Genomic DNA, 22,562 nt, shown 5'->3' with positions numbered 1-22,562 from the left:
ATCTGTGCTAATACTAATTGCCATTACACTTCTCTTATATTAGAGGGTTAAACATCCTATATTCATCTTATATTGAAAGCAGCTACACAAATAGGTTCAGACATTTTATTGCAGTTTCACTTTGTAGAATTTCAATCTAAATCATTGCTTTTGTCATTGATTATTATTTATGTCATATAGAGTGTTTAAATACATAATTTAGTAACATATTAGATGAGCTGTAACTCAATGTAAAAGCTAAAAATGAGCTATATGTGGAATGCTATATTGGACAGTCATGTGCTGAAATACTAACATCTAATATAATGAGGTTATTGATGTAGAGTTGACATATAACTTGATTTGCAGATGCCCTACTGACTAACCTTTTGCAACTATATCTCAGTGTAAACCTGTGGTAATTATTGCTGGGTAGGGAGAGTTGGTTTAACTGAACTATTTCTTTTGAAGCACGGGAATGCAATTGCCCCCTGGAGACTACAGGAGTCCTGCATGCGTGAGTTATTACATACTGAGGGGGAGAACAGAAAGTTGTATCACATTAATTTTTTTCTGTTTCCTATTGTTGCAGTTTTGTTTTTTCCAACAACAACATTCTCTTCCAGTGCCTTGCCATACATGCCCTTTTCAACTAAAAGACCATATTAAAGCACATAGTAGCAATAACTGATTTAATTTAAACATAAAGTACTTGTCAATAGTTGCAAGTTTCTAAGTAACTGCAAATCAGGAAGTCCAGGTTTTACTCCTGGGTACTAAAGCCAGGAAATTAACATTACATAGACAATACTGAAAAATATTAAGATTCTGACTTAACTGTAGAAACTGAGAAAAATGAGGAAGTCAGTATTCAGACTGACTGATATGAGATGCCCTACAAGTCTTTGTAATAATGCAAAAAGTGTATTAAAAATTATACATAATATTCTATTATACTGTGTGTTTACATAAAATCCCAAAATTAATAGATTGTGCTATTTCTAACAATAAAAATTATGTTCTTTTATACTTACTCATATAATGAAACACACTAGTCAAAAGAAAGGATACAACAACTGCATAGAACAGTTTTGCTGATAATGCTTTGCCCACTACATCTTTTTTCATATCATATGTTGTTAGATCAACACAGCACAGAACACTGCAGGATTTCTGTCAACCCACTACTTCTGACAACTCACCAATTATGACAAAGGGGAAAAAAGTTAAGAGGCTCTGATTCTAGTAGAAATTGGTCTGCAAGTGAGATTTTCACTTATTGTCTACAGGGACATTTTATAACAGGAGTGGTTTTGGCTTCTGGGGATTACACTGCACAATGAAAACAAATGTCAAAGTAAATCCCCCAAAAAAACCCACTTCTGGTATTGATCCTCGGACCTACCAATCAACCTTCCTGCCCTCTGTACATTCTCAAGTACTATTCTTCATCTGAAACCTTTTAGAAATATTTTCTTCAACATAATCTTAAAGTACTGGCTGAAGTTCAACACACGTTTCAGCAACACATATGGAATTTATCCACAGCATAAGGAACTTTCACAGGCCAAGGAAAGAAAATTCCTAAATGTCCATCCATGTTTACAATCTGAATTTATATTTATATTATGTTGGAAATCGAAAGATAAGTTACACTAGCTGTGTCTTCAATACTCTTACATGTGTTTGAGTGGATTATCCTGAGACTTGTAAGTACACATTTCTAATCTGGTAATAATTTTTTAATACATTGCACTACAGCATCACAGCTTCACTCACTTTTTCCCTATTGCCTAGTCTCCACTACTACACTTGTGGGGTTTTCATAGATTCATTATCAATGAGTACAGAAAAGACTTTTGTTATATGTCTATTAAAAATCTATGTTCAGCTCCATGAAAACAACCACTTCAAGAAAATGCAATTCCCACCTTTTTCCTAGATATTTACTAGGGAAAAAAAGGTCCCCTGAATTGTGTGAAGCTCATAATATGCTATGCATTTAGCTGAAGATTGGATATTTTTGAACTTCTAGTTTCTCCTACACTCTACCTTGGCAAAATCCACCTACAATTAAATAAGCAGGGAATGCTGAAGTACCCATGAACACATCACTGCTGCTCACAATTGGGCACTTTGCTGAGTTCTCCCTATTTTCTGGTACATAACTCTTGCTTCACAAGGGTGAGGCTGACACATACATGAACACTAATTTTCTTACAAATTGACTAAACTTCAGTTTAACCACTCAAATGCAAAATGTTACAGTCCCCAAAGAAACTGTAGTTTAAAACATACATACAATAAGAGCATACAATACCATCTGCTGGTTTTAAGGCTTTAAAATGAAGAGAATTATGTAGATAAGTTAGAGAAAACAGGTATAAAATACTGACTTTAACATCTTTTCATATGTTCATTAATTAACATAATAGACTATATAGAGAGAACTTAGCTAAAAAGATTTAAAAAATTGCTTACTTGCACTTGAAACTAACTCACTTGTTAAACAGTATTTGTAACAGCTTGAACAAATATACTCATTCAGAAAAAGAAACAAAAAAATTTAGTGCGAAACTTCGGAAAAAAAATTGTTGCTGAAATTATTTCTGTATAGGCTGCAATAGTAAAGAAGACATCTATAACACATAATCACAGTCTTGAATCTTAAATGTCAGATGTATCATTACACTTCTGCTTTAATCATAGAAAAGTTATGGTAAAATTAAGTTGTTAACTCATTACAATCATAATATAAATTAATTCCTATTCTGCATTTTCACCAAACAAGGCCATGGGTCTTTTTGGGGACAATTTAGTTCTCACTGTCGCTTACCCCATCTTCTGAATTTATCACTGAACTGGCTTCAACAAACACCTTACACAATGACTGAAGGACTTGGTGCAGCTGACTCTTATGCAGTCTTACCAAAAAAACCAGCTTTTGTTTCAAAATGTTCATATCTGACAGCAGAAATCTTAGGGAGAAGAAAGACCTTCACTAGCATAGCAGGCCATATCTTATCTTCCTCTTGTCTCTGAGCATATTTCTAAAGTCTATCTACAACAGATCTCATCTGTGTATTCTGATTGCTTATATTATTAAGAAAGGAAAATCGAGAGAGGTCACCTCATTCCCTTCATCCTCTGCCCACAATAGAATGAGAGGTACCCAGCAATTCTGCAATTCTCACATCAGAGCTAGACCACAACTTGCAATTCACACAGGCACATCATGGAAATAACAGGAATGGTGTAAACAGGTAAAATCCTCATCTTATCTCTGTCTGCCCCCCACAAAAATTACCAGCCTTTTAAACAGAGAAACATACAGAACCCTGAGAATTATTAAAACTGTCCAGAAAGGTATTGGTCCACCTTAAGACAGATGCTTAAATTAGAATTTACTTCTAATACAATAGCTCATGATTTTAACCTCTTAAAAGGTTGTGTTTTGTCACTGCATATGAATTTCAGTGGTGCTAATACAAAGCCGTGCATTTATGCAATGAATTCTCTCCTGCCTTGTGTCAGCTCCATACACTAATGCCTGTCTGCATAGCAGTCAGGACAGCTTCCTCTGTCTCTGAACTGATTACACTGCTCTGCTCATTTTTGTTTGCAAGACTTCATCTCACTCCCTAGCTTCCTCTTTGTATTTATATTATAGTATCAAAGCTTTTGAGACAATGCAGTAGGAAATACACTGCATTAAGAGAAGTCATAGCAAAGTCATAGTAAAGTCAGATATACCCCTTGTTTAGGCCATGCTGTTTTATAAGACACAGAAGTAACATACAGCAATGTGCAATGTCTTGGGTACATTTTGTATTTTTAGAGCTATTATTGGTAGGATTATACAGTAAAGCACACAGTGACAAATAAAGAAACAAATCCAGGGTTAAGCACTCATGCTGACTAGCTGTGAAACCTCTTGGGAGCTATTTTCAGTGATCAAGACATCACAGATATTCACATGGCAAGAATCCGAAAGCAGTAATATTAACTAGCTAGTTTTTTTATCTCTTTTGACAGGACTTCCTCCTGATCATGTTTTATTCATTACCTAAGACTAAATTTCCAGCCAGTACAGAGCTATTGGAAAACTGGAACTCTTGCCTTGCCTCACTACATCCCATGAAAAAGCATGACTGACAAGCTGAACTCTGCTTGAAAAGTGAGGTATTTACACCTGGAAAATGTACATGTGTACACAATCTGTTCTACAGTTCTGCAGGCATACACCATTGATCACACTGCCTGTATATGATATTTGAAATCAATGAGAACTACACATTGTCTCACTCAAAAACAATTTTGGTCGTGAAATATCTCTTTTCCGCATGTGGATTTCCAGCCAAAGAAAACCCAAGCTACCTCAAAGAGAATTGTGACAAATTACCCAAACATTTAAAACATAAGGAGAGTCAAGAACTTTGCCAGCAGATGAACTGGAAGAAAAGGGGGAAACACCCAGAAGCTGCAGATCAGGGCAGAATAGGGTATTAAAATTATTAAACCTCTTTTCAGATTCATCCCTGCCCCTTTTTTTGTAACACATATGTATTGGACAGTTTGCATAAAATTTCCACAGAGAAGTGTTTCTAGACTTGGATCACTTATTGATATTTTACATCTATGAAACGCATAATTAAACAACAGTGTATATTCAATTCCCTTTGAGGCTGTGAAACACATGGGAATATTCTCATTGCACCCTTATTGCTTACTCTTGAGAAACAAGAAGATTTTGTTGTTGTTGTTATTACAGCAGATTTGAAAGTCAGAATCAAAACCAAATGCATTTAAATTCTCAATGTTATGCAAATGTTTCCTTTCCCAATTCTACTGAGGTACCAGTGTTACTGGAAGAAACATGTTCCACACAAGAATCAAGAAAAAAAATTATCTCAGGGAATAAACAAGTCTCACATCTCTAAGGTTTCAAGATCCTGTAGAGACTTGAAGAACTATGCACAAATCTATAAAATGGTATCTGTATATTTCTTAGCTCAGTGTTTCTCAAAAAGGCTTATCATTTTTAAGACAGACCAAAAAAAGAGAGAAAAATGAAAGCATGTTAGATACACCATTCTCAAAGAAATTCATGATAAAGTGTTCAAGGACCAGCTCTCCTGCTGTGATGCTTTGTGTAATATATGACCATCATGTCTGGCAAGATTTGCACAGGTCTGCCCTTGATTTGTGTTAGGAAGAAAACAGAAAACCTCATAACTATTCTTCATTCCCAAGAATTAATCTGGCTTCCTGATGTTTCCAATTTTACAGTGATCCAAAGAGCCCCTCAAAACCACACCTGAAGCATCACTCACAATTACAGGTGATAGCTGAGGCAGATGAAAGCGAATTCCCTCCCCAGGCATCCCAGAGCGCTCTCCATCACAGCAGTGGCCCAGGAGTGCGGTGAGATGGGACCACAGAGACTCAAACTTGCCCTGCAAGCACTGACACTGGCACAGGAACCAGCTTTGAGAGGCTTTTACCTGACAAGATTGCTAACAGTGTCACCAACGGTGACACATGGTGCTACAAGCCTCAGGAATGAGCACACACCATTGAAGCTTCCAAGAAACTCCAGCCTTCTGAGCCTCAGCACAGCCATCAGACACAGCTGGACGGGTACAGCTCCAGCCCCTGTGGGAGCTGCACAGGAAGGGTGGCACTTGATCATCTCAGTCTGCCCTGGGCAGCCCCTGGATGGTCCATACCCACTTTGTTATTTCATCTTTTCCACTGCTTCTGCAAAAGGGACTGAGACTTGGCTGCAGTAAATGTAATTTGACCAGTCTGACTGCTCTTCAATTCTCAGCTGAGCTTATCACAGCCAGCCAACAGCCAGCTTATCACAGCTAGCCAACAAATACAGCCATTACATCAGGCCAGAGAATTTTAGGATACACTTTTCCCCTAACAGCTCAATACATCATTCACAAATGTAACAAGTACACTGTAGACACAAGCACTTTGTGTTATAACTGCATATAAATGCAGAGTGTTTCCACTAAAAGCAGTAGAAGTTATTAAGAGCAGTAAGAAAAGGTGGTCAAGTCCCCGTGGTTTATTAAGATGTTAATTAAACTGTTTTCAATTAGCAGATGCATGGTACTCTTAAAATTTTTTTCAAAGTATATGTCACAGCATTTGTCTCCCCAAAAATGCTGCCTCATTTAAATCCTTAGATCACTGCTGTTACTTTTTTACACAAGCAAACTCCATGAAGGAGGAAAGGTTTTCTTAAATCATGAAAAAAATTTCCTTTCTATACCAAGGCTAAGTGATTGGAGCATTAGAATTTGTTTGGCTTTTCAACAAGTCAATCACCTACTTACCAGATTCATGTAAGACTTGATGCTCTCACCTAGCATTTGTAATTACCTTACACATATAAAACAAATAAACTGTACCAGTGAAAATACTTTCCTACCAGCAGAATCAAAGTGCATCAGTCATGTCACCTGCACTGTGACTTGACTATTCAATGTCACAGCATTTACTTTATTCGCAAGACTCACTACATTGTTTTGTAGAGCAGCAAAACCTCACAAATCTTGCAATCCCAGGGAACTTCAAGTTTCCATGAACTCTTCAGCACTTAACCACTTCAGTTAAAGAAATGCTTGAGAAGACATAAGTCAAGGAAATTGGAAATCTTTGAGAAAATACAACTGTTTGTAGCAGCAAACTGATAACAGCAGCTGATTGCCTGTATGGCAGACAAGGCAGGATTATCCCTACCAGCAATCCAGCAGCACAGACAACCAAGGCTCCCTTTCTCTTGCTGTTCTTGCAACTACAGGAAATGTAATATATTACCTAATATATACATTACTGAAAGTAATATGCTGAAGGACATAATTTAAAAATATTGACATTTTAAGGCATAGCAACAAGAAATAAATGTTCTTGGTTAACTGGTTTCCATAAACTGTTCCTAGTGTATAGATGCTTTACAGGAAGTGAATGGAACAGAACTGTACACCAAACAGGTATTTCCTTTCTAAATTCAAGCCATTCAGCCACACCACCTACATTTGCTAGACCCAATCTCATCTCACGAGCAGAAACCTCCAAATATAGCAGTTACATCAAGGATCCTGAGAACGGCTTCTATTCTCCAGTCATCACCTCACTGTAATAGATTTCCAAAATACAGAAAAATAAGATTAATTTATTCTCTTTACTGAACCACTATAATTACAAGGAGCTGCTCAACACTGAAATTTAATTTTGATATATCATATTGGCAGACCAAACCCTTCAGAAGCTTTTATTGCTCTATCCTGTGCACTGGAATGCATGGTGATGCAATCAGTATGTAATGACCAGGGCCGTAAAGTAAACATAACACTGCACAGATGCATAAATAATGTATCATTTCCTGAACTTGATTCTGACATAAAGCTTAACCAACACAAGCCTAAAGAGATGTGGTGCTAATTTTTCCATTTTGCATATAGGAACACATGAGAAATACAACCATATGAAGCATGAGAGGGTCAAATTCCATCCACTGGAAATTTTCCAGAAACACATTATATTAACCAGATCAAGGCAAAATTGATATTTTGCACTATAAATTGCCTATAAACACTGGGCATGGAGACATTGATGTTGTCAACAGAAATCAGCACTTCTCTTCATGGTTTTTCACACTCAGATCTCAGAGAATACTTCTTAAGTCAAGCATCAAATTTGTGGCCTTGAATACAAGTTCCCTGGTATGTAATGTATCACTTAAACAGATCAGTTGAAGAACATTAATTTCTCAACCACCAAACTCCATAACTTACAAACTGTAGAAATTCTCCAGGAATAAGGCTCAAAGTCTATCTGAAACATAGAAGCTATATAATTGAACCTTTTCTTTCCAACTGTAAGAAAGAAAAGTTGCTGATGTAGCAACTGGGCAGAGGTCCTCAAATTCTATTGATTCTTTCCTTACTCTAAATAGTAAATATTTAATGGATACAACTGAGGTGAGCAGTGCATCCTCTGGTAGAAAAGGAAGGACCCATCAGCTCTTTGTGGGAACAAATTCATTACACATTCTGGAACACACACACTGGAACAGAAGTGCATTTTCCTAGATAGCTTTAAAAAAAATTGAAAAATACACTCACTTGTAAATGTTGAGAGTTGTCAGTCATATTGTCCTCTCGCCTACGAACTTCTTCCAACAACTGTGCATTCTTCTTTTTCTCCAACTGCTGATTGTGCTTGAGATTGGCAACCTTCTTATTTTGGTCCTTCATATGTCTAAGAATTGCACACACAATTAGTGTTAATGACTGCAACCACTTCTTTTGCAATAGAGATTAATTCTGTGACTACAACACAGGACATTAATTCTCCAACAGACAAAGTGTTCCAAGCATCAATTGTAACAATAAAATTTCATCTTGTTTTCAAGGTGGCATATTGAAACAGCTTTCAATTACAGAGTGGTAGAGCAATTATTAGGGCTGACAAGATTTCCCCCTTTTTATAATTTCCTCACAAAAATACATACATATTCTGAGCTCTATGCAGAAAAATTGTTGAAAGAGGAAGATGACCCGACAACCCTTACACACTCTACATTCAGGAACAATTTTAATAGTGCTTCAAGTATTCATTTCAAAGGAAGCAGAAGGTGAAGGTGATGACTAATGTACATTGTGAAATTATATTTTTTAAAGCCTGAACTACAAATACAGTGTTTAGGTGGATTAAAGTGTGATGGAGTAGGTCAGGTAATAAATATGCCATGAAGAATAAAGGATGCCTTTACAAATAGTTTTGTACATGACAAAAACATTTCTATCGTTTTTTTGTAATGGGACTTGTTTCTAAAAAGGATAATCAACAAACCAATGCATGAGCCATTCCTAAGGAAATGAAACAATCTTTGCCACCCTTACATGTTCTCTTTTGTTAAGATTGTATTAATAAGAAAGAATTAATTGTTTCAATTTTAATTATTTTTTATTGCAGATTTTATTAAGTTACCAGAAGCATTTCTGAGACTCAACATACACTTTTTTAAGAAAGAAGGCAAACTAATTTTGTCTGTTACGTAATGAAAATGTATCCTTGCAGTAATACTTCCTACCTCCTTGAATTCCTAGATATTTTTTTCCAGACTTTCTTAAAATGAAGGAATTTGCACCCTTTTATCTATAAATATAAAAGTCACGTGCAAATTCCTAATGAGATCTACTCACTAATCCTATTGTGGCAAATTAAGAGAATATTATTCAATGCCCAAAAGGATCACTGAAAATCCCTCCTTTGCTTCCACATCAGAAGCAGTGAAAAAAGTTATAGAATACATTTCTTGCACAGATTTTATTATGCTATAGAAACTGGGTCATTCAATATTTTCCTCTATCACTGGTTTCTTTGTCCTACCAGTGTTTTTTTCACTATTTATTAATGATCAAAAATTAACAATTATTTGCAATCAATAAATATGCCATGGTATTAAAAATTCTTAAAAGACACTTCATGTAAAAGTTTATAAGTACAGCACATTAGAGAAAATCCAATCAATTATAACTTTAAAAAAGGTACCAGAAACCTGCCCAGGAAAAAAAAGTATGGACAACTACTTCAAAAATAGGTAATTTGCTTGCAGGTCCAAGTGAAAATCAGTCCCCTGTCATGATTCTGTCTCATAATTGTAAGCACAGACTTGCTCAGCATAAAACCAAAATGAATACTGGAAAAAAAACCACTTCCACAATTTCATATATAAATGCATTTGGCAGGAATTTTGGTGGTGCAATATGGCTTTGTGCTGTTAAAACATAAATCGGCTTCCAATCTCATGTTGAGTAAATGATAAATTCATTTGCATTTAATCTCTATAAGAAGTTCAATTTTATGCCAAGGCTAGCTGCTTCTTTCATCACCCATGCTTCACACAACTTCCCATTTCAGCTTCTCTAATACCACACTGAAAAGCAGAACATGGTAAAGCTGCAAAGGAAAAACATCTGGTGCCTGTGATAGGCAAAATCTTGAAGAGAGGGAAATAAAAGCAAGCTCTGTCATAGACTGTCTTTTTGCCACAACTGGCTACATACCTATGGAAATGAACAGAAAATGCTACAGTTAAAGAGCCCAGCTGAGGAGTTTTTTCAGGCCTGCATTAAAAGTACTGGGGGAGTTCAATGCAGCAAATAAGTACAAAAACATATTTCCCACCAGCTTTTTTTTTTAATAGCAAATATCAAATACAATCCTTGGTTCAGTAGAATTTTTGAGTTGCTTGCTCTGATATGTTTTCATGTGGCTCTACTGCTTCTAAAATACTTCTGAATAAAGCAGATAAGGATAAGTGAAAAGTATGCAAGAGAAATAGAAAAATATTTGGGAACAGTACCCAATCAGCACAAAATATATGCCATGACCATAGAGGACATATGATAAAATATTCACATAGCTTACTAGTAACAATGCTGATATGCACAGTTATGTCTCCATTTCTCTAGATCATGTGGAAATAATTTCATTTGTTCTGCTACACTGCTTGAATTTAAAGCTCTAAGACCACAAAATTCATTAGACAAAATAAAATAAAGACTACTGCTTAGGACACGTCTTAGAAATCTGAAGTGTGCATTTCATGGGTCTGCTCAGTAGAATTCCTCCTACCATCACAAGTTAATAATTTTCTGCTTATGTAGCATTTTCTGATAGTGCAATTGCCTCAGTGCAGGAAGATGAAATGCACAGCTCTCTCATTGTTATACTTCATTTTGAATTTGGGCATCTATTCTCTTTTAGTGTTAATTTTATTGATTTATTATTATTATTTATCTATTGCATTTTAGGTTAATTCTTTAACCTCTGAGCCAGACATCACAGTCATCCCAAGCTAGTTCAAACCCACCACTCTGCTGCACTTGTGATTTTACAAACTGCACAGAACTGGAAAGCCAGGCTACAAACCAGTTCTGAAGCACTCGAGCCCGCAGCACACTGAAATAGTGCCAACACTACACTTGGCTTAAAGAAATGGTGTTCTGAGCTCATAAACATTTAAGAAACAAAGCAGACTTAAAAAGCAGCAGAGATGACTAACTCTCTGCACTGATGCTTAATCTTGGCCAAACATTAAAAAGCAGGATTGATGACAGTTTTTCAGATAACAAATTTACATTTGTTTGTGTTCCTATGCTTAAAGCCAGTCAGCAACTGTTATAGAGTATCTAGCAGCTTAGGAACAGAAAATAATTCAGAGTGAAACTAAACTGTCTTGAAAACAGAGCTAGAATATAAACATACTTTGAAGAGTGTAAAATAATTTGAAAAAAAAAAATTTAAAAAGGAAATTCTGTTCTGTTCCAGAATTATAAATTAAAGGATGATATCCTAGGCATCTTCTGACTCTTTTGATAATTCAACATCAGAGATATGAGGATATGCAGTATCCAGCAAACACCCCATGCCACATAAATACAAGATATCCATAACACTGGCAGTTAATAAAGAAGAGATGAACACTAGGGAAAAGAAAAAATTCTTAATAAACTCTTATTTTTTTAGTACATTAGACATTGTCTCACTCCTAAAGAAGAGAAAACGATAATATAAAGTAATACAAATCTTTTAGAAACTACCTTACTACTCATTAATTTTATTAATTTGTTATACCTAGTTTAACTGAATTAGATTACCTAGATTAACATTAGATTGCCCAGATTGCCATTGATTAACATTGCAAATCTAGATTACCTAGATTAACATTGCTCTTAACTGAATATTCATTCCCCTTAGATATGAAACTCCATTAAAAATCATCCTCTTCCTGAATCTTTCTAACTTGGGATAATTTTTATAATCTTTCTCAATACACAGAATGCTCCACAGTAATCAATTTGCACCTCAACTGGGCACTAGATTTAAAATCAGGTGCTTAAATGACAGCAATGCCAACACCTCTGTTTTTCTCAGCATCCAACAATTTTTTGAGGAAAGAGGTCTCAAAATACCAGCGCTGGAGTCAGCAGACTGCAGCAGCTCTGACTTCTCTGCTGCTGAAGAACCATCCTCTATGACTGCTAAATTTTTAGATACACTCAGTGTATCACACATCCAAGCATGACAGGAGGAGACAAAACACCCTCCAAGAGCCCTTCAGCTTTATCTCTTATGACATCCAGTCCAAAGGACTTAGAGCCCATCAATCCTCCTGAGCAAACAGCAAGATGCCCTTACCTCAAATGCACTTTTCATTCTATTTAATCTTTTAACTGAAATGTCTCTGCAGCAAACAGACATCAGTGCCATGGAGACCCAGACCCTGGGCCAGCAGCAAGTTAAACAGCAAAGCAGCAGCACCACTGAGTTCCTGCTGGTATGAATAGAACTGTAATGACTACACTTAACCATGCTTGGGGCTTTTTCCTCTTCTGGGGCAGCACACAAATGGATCTCACAGTCTAACTAAAGCACATTTAATTCCTTCAGTTCAACTTTTTAAGAGAAATATTAAACACTAAGCTCCTGCATATATGTGAGTAGCATTCAGATTTTATTTTACAGTAGTGTGTGTTGTCTAACCTCCAATGCTTTCATCTCTGATAGCTATAGAAAATCACACTATTTCATTAAATTCCCTGCTTTAATTAGCCACCTGGGTACCTTGGCCACAAAGCTGGTAATGTCAGCCAAAAATAAGTGTTACATGTTGGTATAGCCTTTACTCTATTTCATAAAGGTTTTTTTCCGCTCAAAGCATCCAAAAAATGCAGACATGCAAAATACTCCCAAGAGCAAAATCTGTAACATTTTCTAAAGGAATATGTCTCTGCAATAATTTTAATCACCTTAAACAGCATTGCAATGGGACCAGCTGTCTGCAAGTCAATCAAAAAAAATCTCCAGTGTGTTAGGAAGCTGTGCTCCTCAGCAAATAAAAGATTAAAAAATCAGAGTGCAGTGAATGTTTTCAGGGAAACAAGCAAAAAAACTCAACTCCAAACTAAGCAGATTTATTTTATGAAATACAATTTGGTCAAAACAATTAATCTATATAAAGTAAGAAAGTGTCAAAAATGTGTTTTAAAATTCAATAGAGTACACTTGTTTTAATTCAACAAACATCCCCAATGTTCTAGGCAGGCACTGGGTAGAATATTAGCATCACTATTACCTGAAATTATTATCTCTTTCTCCTTTATAAATAATCCACACTTTTACAAAGAATTCATGTATGTGATCAATGAAACAAATCTTAACGTGTTACTGGGCACTCTGGGTCTCAGCAGCTAGTCATGCAGAAGACCTGATCCTGTAAATCCCAACCATGTGAATGTCCATTCCAAATTACATTACTTCAGTAAGACTCAGTAGAAATATTCCTGGCAGCTCAGTTCTCATTGTCTTAAGAATGAGAGTCTAGGCAGGTGCTTCACTGAGTCATGACTAAACCAGCAAAAGGGTAAAGCTCCAAAATTCAGGTCTAATTTCACTGAAATCCAAAAGCTAGAATTTTATTAAGATATAAGCAACTTAAGTATTGTTTCTAGCATTTCCACGGAATACAAATGCATTTGCTACCATCTATCTCTGAACCTGAAATACAAAGTTAGTTGGGTTGGACTTTGAGAGACCAAAATCACCACAAGAGATGTTAAGAGGGGCACTGACAGACACATTCCAAACACAAACCAGGGCACTGTTTATTCACTTATGGCCCAGAGATGGATTTTGCTGTAGAAAATAGAAATTATCAGGATGAAAAAACCTCTACCTGTGACAGGGTGAATTTTTGATATAACAAAGAAAACAAATCTCAAACAAAAGCAGTTCTCACCAAAAGAAAGCCCTCATGCTTGACTGCTGAATTGATGTTAAAAGCTAGACATAGTCACTCTAAATTGTATAATATGTAAATTAAAAAAATAAGCAGTGACTTTCTGTGCTTTCATTTGCATTTAAAATTTTCACATTTTTTTAATCAAAATCATATAACCTAAAGAATTATTAGTGTCCAAGACATCTTTTAAAATCTTGTGTCTCCTTATTCTTAGCTTTTCTTATTTTTCTTTTTTTAGCTAATACAATTATCACACTGATAGCAAATAAAATGTCTTAAATGAATAAACAAAAGCAACTATCCCAATCATTAAGAAATTAATTGGTCTATCCAATTTAAACATTAAAATTAGAAATACTCCTATAATATTCCTTTAAAAAGCAGAAAGATTAATACAGATCACTACAAAGGCACAGGGGAGTAAGGTGTTTTGAATGAAAACTTCTTAAGGGAGAAATAATAATAAATAAGTATTCCTTGGTTTTGTTTTACATACTCAAAAGAAAACAAGCAAAATTAAGATTTTTTACATGTCTGTTGTCCTAAAGGCCACATCACTTTGGAGGAATACTTCATCCCAAATGTCAAGGAATTCCTTTCTTTGCATATCTGACTAACCTAATGCCATCCTATAAAAAAAAAATCCTGTATATCCTATCTCAGCATTGTCCTTCTTGCCCTCATAGCTCCAAAGCAGAAAATCTAGCAGACCTTATTCCCTCTCTTCCTTTTCTCTTTAAAAGAACTACATTTTCCCCTCTCTCTTTCCCATAAAGGAGCAGGAGCAAGACTTCAACGCCCTTTATTGCTTAATTGCTTAAACTCCTAACCTGTGTGACAACATAATCTATAACCTCACGAAATTTCATTTTTAAAATTGTGCTATTTGATCCTGTAACTAGAAAAAATATCTATTTTACAGTGACATAAAGGGAAGTAGTTCAGCTTCCTTAGCAGATCTATTATCATTTGGGATGAGAAAGCAAGCTCACGTGGATGCCCCCTGGAGAGACAGGAAAATGTTATCAGCCTGTGCCTGGATCTCCCCTGCTGCCAGGAAGGCTAAAGGGAGACTAAGATTTTCCCAAATAAAAGAAAATTATGAAAAGTGAGTAAAATTTTGGTGCCTTTTGAGCACGAGAATTTGGAGGCAGGTAATTCTCTCTGGTTAACCCTGGCCAAACTGGTATAAAGATTAGGTATAGAAGTTTTCCACTCTTTTCCACATGCCTGAGAAAATACTATCACAAGAAATTGATATTATCTCTGACTGCAGAAGGATGCTTGCTCCTCTTTCTGCCATTCACCTGATGCTGGGACTATGGCAAACTCCACATCACAGTTCATCTGCTCATCAGAACTGGCAGGCACCCCTCTGTGTTCTCTCCACAACTCTTTGATAGAAAGAACTGGAGACAAAATGACCAACATAAACATGGGACAAAAAAACCATCTAAACCAAGTAATATTAAAATAATTTTAAAATATCTTAAAAAAAAAAAAAAATCATTCCTATATCCTTAATTGTCCAATTGAATGCATCATGACCAGAATTAGCACCTAAGATAAGTGAATTTTAGTATATTCAATGTTTTCATTACATTCCCAGCTCCTGTTACTGACAGGTTACATAGCTCTTTCAGTTCCACCCAAAGGAGCGGGCTTCTAGCCTGTAGGGCAAAAAAAAAAAAAACCTTCTTCCCATCCCCTTACACTCCCCCCACTTTTAAATCTCATCATTTCAATTGCCTGAAGGCTGGCTTCAGGTTTCTTCTTACTCATATTATGACAATTTTTCAGCAAGGCAATTGTTTTGCCCCCAAATGCACCAAAAACCATTATTGTCCTGGGACAACCGAGAACTCTGCCTGGGAGAAATCAAGCGAGCGTCACAGAAGTCACTGAAACATTTCTCACGTCACAGGGAGGAAGGGTTTACCTAACACACACCCTGGGAAGTTATCCAAAATCTTTATTTAAGAAGTGTTTAGTCTGACACGGTTCCCTCCAAAGCCCTGGAGAGATGCTGGAAATATCCACGTGAGGATAACGCATGAATGAAAGAGACATACTAAAATCCTGTTCCAAACTATGGTTCATGTCACTCTGTTTCAAGGCAGATCTGCACTGCAACCACGGAAACTCTGACCCAGCACTGCTGTCTTCCTCAGCACATTCCTGCTGGATGACACTTTACATGAACACGTGTGAAATTCGTACCAGAAGACTCATCTGTCACATATCTCTCTCCTACACCCAGGATTGTCGTGCACTTTCTTCTGATGTTCTTCTTTTAAAAAAACCAAAAAGCACTGCTGATGACAGCAAGCTAGATGAGAAGGATATTTGATCTGATTTAATATGCCAATTGCTGGCTCAGCTATTTTATTAATTGAGACCATTAGCAATAACTGCAACCAGTTACTGGAATTAATTTGTTGCCTGAAATTTGCAACCAACAAGTTGCAGCCCTGCTACTGGCCCATCAGGTCCTTCCCAGCTGTAGTCCAGAAAAGCTTTTTTCTTCAAATTACCAAACTAACAAAGCATCTCCACACAAACAAACAAAAAATCCCAGAAAAAGCAGCTCCTGACTCTTTCCAATTTTTCTCTGCATCCAACTGCTCCACAGCATGTCCAGCCCAGCCTGACAGCAATCAGGATCCCACCTCCTCTGCAGCACTCCAAGTTTCACTAAAATTTCCTTCTGGATCAAATCTTTTGACTGCAACTCCTGGCTCACCCTAGAAGTTCTCAGGATCAATCCAGCCATTATCATCCAATGCATAAATCAAGCTTTCCATGCTTTTGTAGTAACTTCTTCAGACCTCCAAATAAATCAGGTACCCCTTCTATGATTCTTGTTTAGACATGCAAATTTCCCCTTATTATAAACTCAGATCAGAGCACCATCACATTGCTCAGGCATGTTGCTCCTGCACTGGGAAAGCAAACAATATGAGTGGAAGGTTCCACCAACAGCCCAATTCCTAAATTTAGTACCCCTGTCTCTCTTCAGTAACAGCTTTTTAAGGGCAAGCTGTGCTATCTCACAAAGATTCTTCACCACACACCCCTCCACTGTGCACAGGGAATCCTGACAGCATTGAGCCCAGCAGTCACCAATAGCCCCAGGGAGTGCTCTGGGGCAGATTTAGAGACATCTGCCCTCTAGATCTTGCCTCTGAGGAAAACTAATGGAGGCAGCAGGTCTGGAGAAGCTTAAGAAATACTGATGTCTTCAATCAGGAATCATGAAAGGGAAGAGTAACAGCTCCTTCTGTTCTCTCTTCCCCAGCACAGAGTTGTGGTGTCACATCCAACCAAATCCAAAGTTGATAGTTTTCCTTCTGTGAGGTAAAGCTCTTTCGTCTTCATAGCCACTTCATTCTGCATAACCATTTACTCTATGGAGTATTTACCCTCCAAATCAAATCAAATCTCAAAAAAAGCAAATCAAATTTTAAAATATCCTTGCTTATTTAAATAATTCCTTTCTATGTTAACCTCTGCGTGGCTTTCAGCAAACTGAAAGAAAGAGTCCAGAACAAGGCTGACAAGTTCAGTAGTGAGTGGGATGAAATTGAACAACAGTGCATCATCTTGTCCCAGGGCGCCATTTGTATCTTACCGTTTATCTTTAGGATTTCAGCTAATTTTCTAATAAAATATTTCCCTTTTTAATTTAAATCCCTTAAATTAAAATACCAAAGAAATAAACTTTCTACTTTACTATTTCTTAAAAAATGAAATTTACAAAAGTTTAAAACCACACATAAAATCAGGTAAATTCATATAGTCTCATCTCAAAATGTCATCCCTTTCAAAATGTTTAAATACTAAAACATTGGTTCTGCATATGTAGCAAACAGACTAAAAGAGAATGACATGTCAGCAATCTGTCTGTTATCCAACGTGACAACTGTGTTTCTCACTCAGAATAACCAGTCTCTCAGAAGAGTAATGTACATCACAGATTCTCTCAGTTTTCAGTAGTACACTATCTCCATTTCTCAAGGGACATTATCTTTGAACAACATATCACTCTGCCCTTGGAACCATCAAACTGACATTTGACAAAACTGTGGACAGCTTGTAGGTTAAATTTAAAACTCCATTGAACCTCCCCTTGCACATCTCACTGAGCTCTGGCCTCCCATGGAAACAATTAGGAAGTCCAACATTAGAGCTGGTGGGAAACTCTCTAGCACTGGCCAATGCAATTCACATGGAAAAAATATCAATCTCCTGCTTATCTGCAGGAAGAAAAGTTTGGGGAGTATCTAACCTGCTGTAACCAAAAGGTGTGGAGATGTCACTGCACTGATGGTTGTACTCAGAATATTTTTATCTTGTACAGGCAGGTGCACATGAGGGCATTATGCCAATATATTTGATTTTCTTGTTTTTCATGAGTATTAATAGCCTACCACGTTTTAAAACCAATGCAGCATTTTCCTAACCATAAAAATCTCCTAGGAGTATGGATGACTAAAATGACAGCTAAGAACATACGGATCAGCAGAAATTATGGAAATTAATAGATCTGTTTCTTAAATTAAGTTTTGACCTTAATGAAGATTCAAGCTGAGAAAACTTAACACTTCACTGAATACCCACAATAAATTCTAATCATACTCTACAACTTATCTGGGACTTCAGGGATGGAAGTTGGCAGGGTTATGCAGACAGTTTGCTCCAACAAGGTCAGTTGGCTTTTTAGGTCAATAAAACATAACAGAAATTGCACCTCCAACTGCTGAACAAATGTTTCTGCATACCAATCATTGAATTCCAGTGAAATCAACCATAATGACAACCACATAGCATAATACCTTTCTTTAGACTCTCTTGAGCTAGAGAGATTTTCAATCAATGTTGAATATGCTCTGATAGAAAAGCAAAGTGGTCACATTCAGACAATTTCATCATGGCCAACTCCATAATAAATGCATTTATTTAACTTCTGGAAGAAAGAAAAGTTCTGAAACTTAATTATTGAAGTATGTTCACAATCTGGGTGCAACAATTATCCCCTCAAGCAAAAAAAAATATACTTGAAGTTGATAGACAGTAAATTTAGCATTCATCCAATTTATTACAGAAATCAATGAGCCCCAAATTTCAAAAACAAAACTTTTCATCTGGAAAGTAACTTGTGATTGTGGCATGCACTAAAGATCATCAGGAGGGAAAAAAGTCTTGTCATCTTTTTGCAATGAGCCATCTTTAGCTGTGCAATTTGAAGACATTCCTGTCAGAGACTTCTCTGACACGTCTGAACTGTGAATTGTGCTTGGTCTTGACTCTTCCAAGAGAAAACATCAAAAAGATGTTTTAAGACTTTGCTAACTTACAATTTACAACCACCCATAAGCATGAGAAAGAAAATTAACACCAGGGCCTACTAAGGCAAAAAAAAGTCAACCAGATCCATTTTTGCTTCCAACAAGTACCACAAGGCATGTAATACTTGAGAAGTTTACTCAGAAGCAGTGTGCAGAGACAAATGCCAGCTAAACTAATCTACAGCCTGGAAGAATTCAAAACACAGACCTGACTAGATGAGGTTACATCCAAACACAGCCTAAAAACACATACAGACAACTCCTGTACAGTTATGTGCTGGTCCAGAATCTGGCCAGCAAAACCAGCTACAAGGTTCTGAACCACTGCAACTCCTCAAATTCTGTTTGTAAGCAGTAAAAGGGGCAATTCAAAGTATTAAGAATAAGTCTCTGATGTTCATTCAGTATAAATCTCTCTGTATACAATTGCCACTGTTCATTCATTACCTGCTGGGTAGGGCTGTCTACCAAAAATTATTCCCAGTGTTAAACTTCCTAAAAAAAGATAACAAAAGCAAAACCAAAAGAAGAAAAAATTTCACAAAAAACAACATATGAATTGAATATGTTGCTAATAACCATTTTTTCTTGCAGGCATTCAAGAAAAAGATTCATTTACTGGAAAGTTTCTGGTCTAGAAATGAAATGACCAAAAACTTCACAATAGGGACAAGCAGAATGAAAACAACAAAATACAAACAGAAGTTAATAATGTGGGATCAAATCAACCAAATAAATGAAGCATCAATGAAAACCTTCATTGTGGAAGGAGGATTAAGTAGGAGAGCAGAAAATACTGACCTGGAAGTCAAGCTGGTTGGAGTAGGGATGAAAGCAGCAGTTTGGAGAAAAACAGATAGGGAGGAAGACAGCAAAAGAGAATAAAGGGAGGAACACATTAGTTCTTCAAAAATATAACAAGCAGATGTTATATTAGCAGATTATTAAAAAGAAAAAAAAATAAAAGGAAAGAGAGGGGAAGGAAAAGCAGGAACTAAAATGAAATTTCTGCAGAGCTACATCCTTCCTGTGCACTGAAGAAAACAAACTTTAAATCCAAAGGGTATCTTGTCATTAGTGGACAGCAGAAAGACATCCATATTTATAACCATCCAAATTCATAAACACACCAAACAGAACAAATAAATTGGATGAATACTGGTAGCACTTGCTGCCCCGCAAACATCTTGTCATATTCCACAAAGTCCTTCATGTGAACTGCCATAGGCTGGTGACCCTCATTCCTCAACTCTTCCAATGGCAGTCAAAGCAGCTAAACAATTTGGCAACTTGTTCAAAGATAATTAGAAGTTCACAAAGCACTGTAGCTAATAATCAAAGATGAAAATTTGACACCGCACCCCAACCCTGGAAATGCAGCCTTTTCCAATGCTGATAGCAAATTTTTAATTCAGTATGAAGAGAATTAATACTTCAACACTGAAAATCCTCTGATTTTTGACAACCTTATTTGTTAAAAAAATACCTAACACACCCTTTTCAAAAACTAAGTCTAAAATAATCCCCACACAGCTAGACTAGTCCTTAAATCTGTCCCTGACACACAGCATTTTGTGCTTTTAAGAAAAGGAGCATACTCAACAACCATAAACGTACGTTTTTTAAAATGCAATTATTCCACATACTGATGTCTCTTGTGCAATGACTTGTCACTGCTGTGTAGACTTACCTTCATGAGAATTCAAATCCAAATTAATTCAGAATTAATTAATTGTAGTCTGAATACCGCAAGAGCTTGAATACACAGCTATAGTGTTATACATCCCCTGCATACGAGAAGTGGATAACAGAAACAAAAAACTTCTTGTTTAAGAACAAACAGGTTTATCTCATAGTTTAATAATTTTAAACGGACTTTTATATTGCTGCAATCTTTGCTGAGAAGCTACACTTCGCCAAGCAACTGACCAAGTATCTCGCATACCATGGAGAAACATGGATCCAAGGTTTTGCAATCTTCACCACGCTGGCATCACTTGCTCACTCTTTTCAGTCTAAATTTACCAATGCATAATTTATACTGTATTATGTGCCAGTGCTTTTTTACTGAAATCACTCTTCTTTCCCTGCAGTGCTTATCCCTTCCCACATTTACACAGAACAGGCATCCCTACAGAGCTCTGTTTTGCCAGAGAAACAAACCACTGTTGCTTAGACTCCTCCTGTGTCATGAGCACTTCATTTCTTCTTAGCAGCCCTCACTGCACCTGTTGCCAGCTTTAATTCAACTTCCAGGCATATGACTGATGATAAGTACACAGCAGAGCTCCACACAGAGCCCTGCCAGCACCTGATGACATTAATACCTTCCTATCCTTACTGCAGATATTTATTCTGACATATCAGCATTCACTCCTCATTGTTTAGATCTCTGCTTCATTATTTAGATGGCTCATAATGACACAGCCATAAGCAAATTCACCCAATCTTTCTTTTCCTGAACAGTATCAAGGATTATCCTTAGTTTATATCAGGCAACCTTACTGGTCCTAACTTCACAAACATGCATTTTATGCCACTGTATTTCACTTCATTTTGTGATTCAAACTCTCTACCACATTTCATAAACATACTTCTCATTCTAACACCATTAATAAAAGCTTTAAACAATACACTCCTTCAATCCTGACAGTTCTGTTTCAGCTGCAGCTCCCTCTCCTTGGTGAGGCTCTTGGCATTAAAACTTGAGCTGATCACTACCTTATTTGGTTTAATTTATATTACTTAAAAAATCCCACAAAAATAAAAACCAAAAAACCCTGAACCACATTTCCTTCATCAAGAAAACCAAAGAAAAACAGCAAGCTAAATTTAACAAAATCACGTTATACATTAAATGTAATATCTTGCATTTGATTTTAAACTTTTTTTAATTATAAACAGATAAATTGTGATAACTTTTATTACAATTTTAAAATAGCTTAAGTATAGAAGAAGGAGTAGCTTCTCCTGTGTAGTAATAAGAAACTGTAAATAAAAGTTAATATAGGGAGAGTAATTAAAGAAACAGACCAACGTGATTTTATATGAGCAATATTATTAATCTGAAGTGATGCTGTTCAGAGAAGTGTGATAGTTTCTGAGCCAAGAAAATCACATTAAAATCAAAAGAATTACCATTCACATGAAAATTTCGTCATAACTATTAAAAATGTTCATCTGCCAAGTAGCACACATTTGTAAATTTAACTGCCCATATCTCAAAGCAGATATTTCTACCCCTGAGTATTTGACACTTCGTGTGTCAATACTTTCTGACTAGTAGAACATTAATATTCATCTCCTTGTTTTAATTTTTGTTTGAATTTGTAAATGATAACTTTATTACAACCATTTTTCACTTTCAAACTTATTTATACAAGCACACTTCATTATGTTGAAGAATT

General features: G+C 36.3%; 1 protein-coding gene across 1 annotated transcript in view; it reads right to left on the bottom strand.

Moving 5' to 3' along the window:
- ERC2 (ELKS/RAB6-interacting/CAST family member 2) overlaps positions 1–22,562 on the bottom strand; it is a 353,494-nt gene that overhangs the window by 169,399 nt on the left and 161,533 nt on the right. Inside the window, exon 16 of the mRNA XM_059480170.1 lies at positions 8,121–8,256. Within this exon, the coding sequence (XP_059336153.1) occupies positions 8,121–8,256 (136 nt within the window). The remainder of the gene's footprint in view (positions 1–8,120; positions 8,257–22,562) is intronic.

Source organism: Ammospiza nelsoni, chromosome 11 (assembly GCF_027579445.1).
Source record: "Ammospiza nelsoni isolate bAmmNel1 chromosome 11, bAmmNel1.pri, whole genome shotgun sequence".
NCBI lineage: Eukaryota > Metazoa > Chordata > Aves > Passeriformes > Passerellidae > Ammospiza > Ammospiza nelsoni.
This window is presented reverse-complemented; position numbering and strand designations above follow the sequence as displayed.